Source organism: Vigna umbellata, chromosome 3 (genome assembly GCF_029865625.1).
Source record: "Vigna umbellata cultivar VRB3 chromosome 3, Vumbellata_1.0, whole genome shotgun sequence".
NCBI lineage: Eukaryota > Viridiplantae > Streptophyta > Magnoliopsida > Fabales > Fabaceae > Vigna > Vigna umbellata.
The window spans coordinates 26,833,256-26,842,472 of NC_142167.1; the positions used below are offsets into that span (position 1 = coordinate 26,833,256).

Here is a 9,217-nt window from a genome sequence, read left to right on the forward strand (position 1 = left end):
TATTTTCATTTTTAGTGTGTAATTATAAAAATGATACCTCCATTAAATTGAATAGTCTCATTCACCAGAACAAAAAACCTACATGGAGAAAATGAGCATGTAGTTCTGCTTTAATTAATTACTTATATTGCTAGCACCACCCATAAACCAAAATTAAAAATGCAAAGCAAAATAGGTGTTCTGGTCATGGACAACGAGGAATATTTGTACTGGTGAACCCTTAATTTAATTCCATTGAAATGAGTATATAATATGGACTGTGATCACAAGGTAACATGTATTTACAAACGGAGAAATTCCTGCACAAACTGAGAATCATTAATATTAGAAACTTATAGGCTTGAATGAACTTTCTACTAATTGGCAATCACTAGTGGTGATGATATGAGATGGTGAATGTAGGATCTGGCAATTACAGGCAAACTTTCTATGTACATGAACAATCTTTTCAAATTCTCCTTGTTGATTGAAGCCAAGTCATTGATCTCACTGCTGCTAATGTAGATCCAAAGATCATCAGAGTTTACTCTTTTGAGACTGTCTCGACAGAAAGGACAAGATTGAGATCTTGCATGCCTAAACCAACAGAAAAAACAAGAATCCTTAGACGTGAAAGAAAAAATGGCCCTCAAATAGTAACAGGTATGATAATACACAGTTTGGCTTTTGGCAGAAATTTTGCACATTTCACACAAGAAAAAAGTAGTGACCTGATATTTCTGTTCACTTCAAGTAAAAATGTTTCTGGAGATGTAAAACAATTATTTGACTACAGAATGCTATAGGATCTTGAATAAAATGAGGAACATTAGACAAGGCCTCCAGATTCATGTCAACACAAAAAAACAACAATAATTACCCACATCAGTTTTGATACATCGACTTGACTGAATCCAACCTGAGACCACTTCCAATCCAAAATTTTAAGATAATAAATATGAGTCTTCATCGTTTTATGATTATCAACTTCCTCATTTTTACTCAAAATGAGACTTAATCTCACTTGGATTCCAAATATTAAGGGACCGTGACTTTTAAGATGGTTATCAGAAATCCTTGTCTCACATTAGATTCATGTTCAACATGTCTGAGACGGTGTAATCTATGCATAACAAACACAACCTTAATTATGAAAAGTATTCTGCAATAAATTGTTGTCTCAATTCACTCACCAGTCTTGGTAGCATTCCGTACACATTGAATGATAGCAGTTGGGCAATACAACCATGCTATTCATCTCCAAGCAAATACCACACTCTTCTTCTCTCTCAATGTCAGTTTCAGAAAACTTTCCTTTGCTTGTCAAATCTTTAAGATTATACTTAGTAGCACATAGATGTTTTTGTTTTCGGTCTTCAACATCAGTGATTCCTCTGTGAAGTTGCAATAAAGAGGGAAACACCACACCTGTTATTATAGTCAGGGTGTAGAAGTAATCACATTTGGATTGTGAAGCACTTTTCTAAAAAAGTTCAGGTAAAGATAATAAATCTTATCATATGAATGCACACATGCCATGATTCCAGTATTGCTATTCACTTACCATAGAATTCCTTTAGACTGGCTTTTCTTTCGTAAATGGATATGGTTGTCTTTCCATCTTCATAAGCCTGTAGTGAACCCAATATGTATTAGAGTTTAATGAATATGCTCTGTCAGCGTAAAAACTTCTACATTATCAAACAATCAGAAATCAATATTACTATGAATTTAAGGAAGTTATCGTGAAAGTCAACAAGTTCACCTTATAGCATGACCACAATATAGTAACATTGGTTATGCTTACATTTTACAAATTATAGTATCATATTTGTATGGAAGTATGCTCTTAAATTGTACGCTTAAAGGAAAAGGGCAATATTAATAAGCTAAGTGAAGAAGCAGGAAAACACCTTGTATATTAGAATTCTGAGCAATCCTAAGGCTCCAGCAAGGTGACAGTCAGTCCACTGAACAAGAAAAAGGAAGAATTGAGCAGCTGGACTGTAGGACAATCTCATTTGGAAGCTGGCACCTCCACTTGAATACTCAGAAGCTCTGATTAAAACCATATTTAGCACAAAGAATGAGTTAAAAACCTAAGATAATGAACCTTTTTCAAGACAAATTTAACATTGGATGAAACAATGAATAGAATGGGCAGCTATGTATCATTTAAACTGGGCACATAAAAGCTTCTCTATCTCATTTTGTTGTGATAATGGTAGAAGTCTACACTACAATAATGTTTAAATAAAAAAAATTGAAAAGGGTGGGTCATCTCACAGCTTTAAAATGCAAAAATAATTGGAAGCTAGGATTCAAACATGTCTCATTGCCATGTAGCACAGTAATCTGCTATGCTTTTAAACGGCACTGTTCAAAATTTGAAAATTTGTCTGCTATAGTAAGTGAAAATTTGCAGGAATTTGAACTTGGTACAAGAAGCACCACCATTATAAAAGAATATGAAAAAAGGTGTACTTTAATTAATTTTATTGGATCCTCTTTACAAAAAGAGGTGACAGTGCCACAAACTGAGGCATTGCCACCCAATGGGAAAACACCAAAAGAATTGAATTGCTCGGTCTCCTTCAAAACGAAAACTTTATTGAAAAAAAGTTCAATAGAAAATTGTGTTTTTGTTTTCTTAATCCATATTTAATGGTTATATTATAAACCCTCTTTTCCTTCCCTTCAAATTAGTTTCCTATTTTATCTTCTCCACTTCAAGAGTACAATTCACTGGTCTTTTACACCAGCTTAAGCATGGGAGGAAATTATTATAAAAGAGAAAAACAAAACCATGATGACATTGTAAGATGCAAGGATGAACAGAACCAAACTGTAATGAAAAGGAAAAAAAAAAAAACTGAGTTTACATCTAAATAGCTCCATACATGACTGCAGCCATCATAAGCTAGAATACTTTGGAATCCAAAAAGATAGCATCTTCTCCAAAAAAGAAAGATATTTGGGAAAAGGGTAGCATTCAAAAATCACTTAATGAAAAGAAAAACCTTGTTGGGTTTTAGATTGGAAAGAGAAAAGGGAAAAATTAAATTTACAGTGTGTTGGCAAACTGGATGTCAGCTTCAAGAGCTTTGAGCGAATCCTTGAAAGACTTGCGCATCCTTCCTTCTTCCTCTGCTTCTCCTCTCCTCTTCGTCCTTTTCAGACCAAACCCCATTGATGAACTCTCACAACCAAACAAGTAACATGATAAACCCACAAACAAATCCCGTGACCCTTCTTCCTAGCACTATAGTTCTATTGGAAATACTATACGAAACCCAACACGTACCTCGTTTTACCCGTTCCTCGTACCAAACTAATCATAAAATTGAGCAGTTTGAGATGGGAGAGAGAGAGGGTAAAAGGGTGTTGGGAAATTTTGCTGGGTTTTCGCTTGAGCTACACGTAACTCGTTTGTGTTGTATTTGTACATACATATGCCCATAAGTAGCTGTATATCTCGTCATGATCGTGAGTTTGTTTAAAATATTACCCTAACAACACTTATACTTTTTTTTTTTCTTTTTTTCTCTTTTCTTCGTGAGATTCATGCAAGATTCATTTTGCTAGTTTCCCGTGACAAACGTTTCCACGAAAAATTCTTTCTTAGCTCTTCGAATGGAATTATTATTCCGACACTTTTTCTTAATAAATTATCTCCATCTCTTAATACTATTCATAGAATTTGTAGGTACTCACAGTTATTGTAACAATTAATATATTTTCGGACTTTTTATAACAGTTTATATGTTTCTTTCCTTTAAAAAAACTACCATAATTACAATAATTAACAAAATCGTTGTTAGTTAGGGGCAATTAACAAAGTGATACCATTTCGGGCATAGTTAGTATAATGGTTGTTTTGTTTTGCTAGAATTAATTCTCATTAAAATTATTCATTAAAAGAGAGTCAATACAAGGGATTTCGAAAATGGGGAGGCACAAAGAAATAAAAAAAGAGGAGCCATGATGAGGGTGGTCCAGAATCGAATGGCAACAAGGTATGGTGGGTTTCGTTTTGAAGAGGAAGAAAAAAGATCCCATGAGTGGAGGGAGAAGATGACACCATCAACGTTACTAACATCGTCACAATAAGTGACGATAGTTGATGATAACACATGCAACAAAGCATATGGCTAGAGATGGGATATGAGAACGGAGAGGCCTATGGTTAAGGTATCCTCAATAATCATTAATGTTTCATATTTTAAAAAAATATCGTTCAAAATATACTATTTAACAAGTGTAGTAAACATAATTGCTTACGTGAAATATAATTTATCAAGTGAGACAAAATTTAACATGGTTAGAAATGAGTGATTAAATTTATTACTTTAGAAACTAACGAGTAAAACAAAATCAAAATTTTTATTATATTTGAAGAACTAAAAATATATTTAATCCTTAAAAAAATTTATGATTTAAGATAAGTTGTACCAACGACTCGAATAAAATCACATTAATATGACACAACTTGAGTTTGATTATGGTAAAATCATGTCATCTTGACACCATAAAGTCAAATCTAAATATTTTACTTTTATAAAATAGCAAAAAGTTTTATGTAGAAAAAAAATCTAAACATTTTTAGTTACTATACAATTTTTTATATTAGGCTTAATTGCTTGAGTAGTTCCCACTTTAGTGGGAGTGTGTTAGCTTGGTCTCTGTTTTTAATTTTGTGTCAATTTTGTCCCTAAATTCGTTAATATGCATCAATAAATTCTTTTTTTTTACAACATTTAAATCATTAACATTGATTGCTTAGGCATGGTTTCATGACAATATATGCAGATGTGGTATAGAACGATTTTGTGATGTGGAAATTTGAACTAATAAGAAAAATAAGAAAATAAAAAACAAAAATAGGGGTTTTCTCTATTTGCGACAAAACAATGAGAAGACAGGGATTCCATTGATAGAAAAGTGAAAGTGAAAAATCAAGCTTCCAATGGCAGTAAAGTGAGTTGGATTGACAATCGAAAGTGCATATGTCTTCAATATGTATCAGTGTGTGTGTCAATTTTGGTTTTTTTCACTGTTATGTTGTTACGATAATTTCATAATTTTAGGTTAGTGTTTTTTTATGTTTTTCATCTTTAAATGTTGTGCTTTTTTTGTAATTTTGTATGTAATGTGGTCAAGTGAGTACTTGTTTATGAAGTTAGTTGAAAGTGGTAGTCCACCATTACATGTGAGGGTGTTGAGGTTGTGGCCTCCCATTTCAAATTGCTATGTCGGTGTGTTTGTGGTATGTGATATAATATCTCTTATATTCTTTGGACATTTTCATATTTCATAGGGTTACAATTAATTAAGGTATTACACACTTGTTAAGTAAACACGAGTCTCTTGGGAAACGATAATTGGTCTTACCAATTTATATTACTTGATACGATTTGGTACACTTGCTAATGAGTTAACAAGGATCGCATTGTTCAAATGTATACATGACCAAGTTATTCTTGGATTCGATAAGAGTTGTATGTGGCCGAGTACATGTCGATCTACTAAGCCGACATGTATTCGGTCCTTACTTGTTCGACTATGATGACATTGCACTAATTGTATTATCTACAATACGCTACAATAATTTGAGATTAGTTGGTAATTTGGTCATGTTGCCCAAGCCCATCCAAGTAAGGGTACATGAACAGTAGTATAAATAGTGCATTCTACGAGGTATGCTAAGTATGTTCATTAACTACAACATTTATTGTTAACTGCACACTTGGGCATCAAAGTGTCTTCTACAAGCACAACTCATGCTTGGCCTAAGGAGAACGAGTATCATGAAGCAAGACGAGTGTCCCGAAGGAGGATGAGTACCTTTGGAGTCAAAGGCTTGAAGTGTTCGAAGTGCTTTTGGAGTCTTCGCAATATATATTTAGCTCTGTAAGAACAAAATGAATTAGGTATAATGAATTTGAGAGATGAATTGTGTTCTTATGTCGTGACTTGTGAGCGAGTGTGAGAGTGAAAATGCAGGATGCATCAATAATCTCATCTTGCCAAAGTTGCAAATATTTATGGCGAAAAAATGTTCTTTTTCCTTTATTTTCCGTTACCTATTATAAAATTTTCATGTGTTTTGTTGTGTTTTTGAGTTTCTACAAACCATATCACTTATGTGGGTTGGGAGAAATAAATTTTATAACTGATTCTCGTGTGTGTATCAAAGTATGAAGAATTGATTAGGTAAATTGCATGAATGTCTTTGAATTTTTTCATCAAAACGAGGTTTTTAGGTGTAAAAAGGAAAGAAACTAGATAAGTAACTTGTTGCTTAAGTTTATATATATATAATATTAATTTTTATTGTGACATCAAAATAGTTATATTATATTTTAATATATTAAAATTTATTTTTTTATCAATCATGTTAATCAAATCACTTATTGACATACTCTCCTTCAAATTTATCTATTGAAATAACCACACAGATAGTATATTTTTTAATTACTTTTGTGTACTGAAATAGTAAAAGTGAAATGATAGGACATATTAGTGTTCCCAGAAAGATTTTCCTTGCTCCCAAAGATTAACAATTGAAATGAAAGCACTTGTAAAATTCATCCACTGAGTTAAGCAATATCTATGTAGCCAAACTTCGTGTTTACTTATTTATTTATTGTTCACGATTGCCTAAGTTACATTATTCTCACTCAAAATTAAGCACATTTAATTGAAAATTATAGATTATTATGAACATTTTATAGTCAAATTTATTTTTATGAACACAATTTTCTAGAATGCATTAGTGAGGATATATGACTGAGATAAAAAAAAAATCCAACTTCAAGTAATATTTTTAAGTTGAATTAGATATTATGTTTTACTTTAATGAAGTTTTTTTAGGCTATCATATCCCCTATATCATTATTAGTGAATTATTCACAAATATTTAATTTTACACAATAACATACATTAAAAATCTCTCATCTATTAATATACATGTTTAAATAATAATAATAATAATAATGAGTGGTGTAGAATGTTATCTCATAAACTTGTGAAGTTAAGTTAAGAATAAATTTATTTAGTTAAAAAAGAAATTTAATTTTTTTTAATTATGATAAATGTTATAAGTATGATATTTTTGATTTAAAAGATAATGAATTAGATTCTACAAAAATTATTTGGGTGCAGATTCTCTTTGGAGAGCCCACATATAATTCACCAAATGCTGAAGAAATGTGTTGAAGAAAGTACTAAGAAAAAGAGTGTGTAAGAATGGTGTTATCCAAATTTGTTATGTTGGATTTCCTTTCACGGTCGAAAGCGAAGGAAGAAATTGGAGTGTCGGAGAATGATTTGTTGGTAATTTAATTATTGAAAGCAGTTGCAAAGGATGCAACACCTTTTATTCGTTCATTTTTGTTGGATAAAGTTTAGTTAGTTAATGTTCACGCCACGACGGAATCTAATCCTAACGCAACTTTTCGTTTTGTCCACAACAATTTTGGATTCCCAAAGGAAAAGATTAATTTTGGATCATACTTGCAAGTAACGTGATCTACCAAAATTCTTGAAGAAGCTACGTTTCTTCAACCGTGCATCTTTAAAATTATCGTTTATTGGATATACAGCATTTTCAAATTTTGTTGACTTAGTTAGTAATTTATTTTTATATTAAGGTATATAATTTATTTTTACTTTTTAATATTTGTTAAATAAAATAAATTTAATCTCTTTTGTTAGATGAGTGTCATGTTGTTTGAAATGTGATACATGTAATTATTATATCTAGAGATTTTAATATAGAAGATGACATAGGACATTGTTTAAATTTTTATTAGTGATAAAAATTAGAGAAGATGGTGTGAAAGGTTGTAAATTTAACTCTCACAGATAACATTTATGAGATATAAGATTGATTTGAAGGAAAAATTAAATCGATTTATTTATAATATATTGAAACTTAATTAAGTCAAAAGATTTAAAATCAAAATAAACTATATAATTTAATATAAAAATTTATCTTATTTTGAGTGTGAATTTACAAATAAATGACAAGATTTTGATAATAATTTGAATTATTCGTTAGTATGTAAAAAAAAAAGTTTAAATCTTTTATAAATAATAATAAATAATGAGTGGTAAATATTTTAAAAAATATATTAATTATATTTATAAAATTAATATAAATCGTTAACCCATATTATAAATGAAATAATATTTACTTCAATTATATAATATCATAGTTAATAATAATACCTTATCATAAATAATAATGATATTCAACCACTTATTATAGCATTTATGATATATAGATATTATACTAATAAACATAAGTTTGAACGGTTTAAAAATAAAGAAGATATCGTTGGAATGTACTTTTAAGTATGGGTTTAGTAGAAAAAAATAAAAATATTATTTTAATTTTTGTAATAATTAATTGCTGTATCATTTTGATACACGTGTGCGTTAGTGTTTGGTGGATAAATAATAATGAGTTTTTGTTTGCTTTAGTTTACATTCAACCGTAATCTAGTTGTGTTTGAACGGTTGAGTGATCATTAATTGAAGAAAGCGACCCTTTAAACAATTTTGATTTGTTGATGGTGAGATGGTAACAGCCTCATTAATGAGAGAGATTGGGAAAACCAAAATATAATATAAAAAGGTGGCAACAGAAGTTATGTTATGTGTTGCTTGCACACCAAAAGATGGAAACAAAAATCAACATAACATCGTTTTTCTTGCATATTAACGACACGTGTATACATAAACTTTATCTAACTTCAGTTTTTTATGTTACACAAGAATCTTTGTCAGTGTAACACATGTACCTAAATAGTTTGAAAAATATGGCAATAACAAGAGCATATAGTTCGTCATTATTATATATTAAGAGGAAATTATGATACACGTTTTGTGATTGAAAATTTAGAAAAATCAAGAACGTTTATTATAGTCCAGATTCTCTCATTTTATGTCATTATAAAATACACTGATTTTAATTTTTTTTTAAATATTAAAACTAAGGTATTTTAAATACATATAAAAGTACAATATAAAAAGTTTAATAGAGAACTATTTGTTTTAATATTAAAAACTTAAGTATTGTTGATTCAAATAAACAAAAATATAAAAGTACAATATTAAAAACTGAGGAAAAGCAACAATAAAGACTGGAAAAATAAACAAAAATAACTAGAGATTGAAACATGTCCAACCAAATATTGTTTTAATATTATAAACTTAAGTATTTGTTTTTCTT

The 9,217-nt window shown here is 30.1% G+C and overlaps 1 protein-coding gene across 1 annotated transcript; it reads right to left on the minus strand.

The window, feature by feature from the left end:
• Nucleotides 1-184: 184 nt before the first annotated feature.
• Nucleotides 185-3,612, minus strand: LOC124820411 (E3 ubiquitin-protein ligase AIRP2-like). The gene is made up of 5 exons (XM_047292091.2): nucleotides 3,048-3,612; nucleotides 1,893-2,037; nucleotides 1,544-1,610; nucleotides 1,173-1,407; nucleotides 185-576 (listed from the first exon to the last, which is right to left on the minus strand). Exons 1-5 carry the CDS (start codon nucleotides 3,167-3,169, stop codon nucleotides 357-359), a joined length of 789 nt encoding a protein of 262 aa, XP_047148047.2. The 5' UTR covers nucleotides 3,170-3,612; the 3' UTR covers nucleotides 185-356.
• Nucleotides 3,613-9,217: the final 5,605 nt, after the last annotated feature.

Bases quoted from the DNA above. Each gene is read 5' to 3' on its own strand.
- LOC124820411 (XM_047292091.2), bottom strand. From the start codon at position 3,169: ATGGGGTTTGGTCTGAAAAGGACGAAGAGGAGAGGAGAAGCAGAGGAA. The intron at 2,038-3,047 runs GTAAATTTAATT...GGTTTTAATCAG, and splicing joins ATCCAGTTTGCCAACACACT to AGCTTCTGAGTATTCAAGTG. The intron at 577-1,172 runs GTGAGTGAATTG...CTGTTGGTTTAG, and splicing joins ACGGAATGCTACCAAGACTG to GCATGCAAGATCTCAATCTT.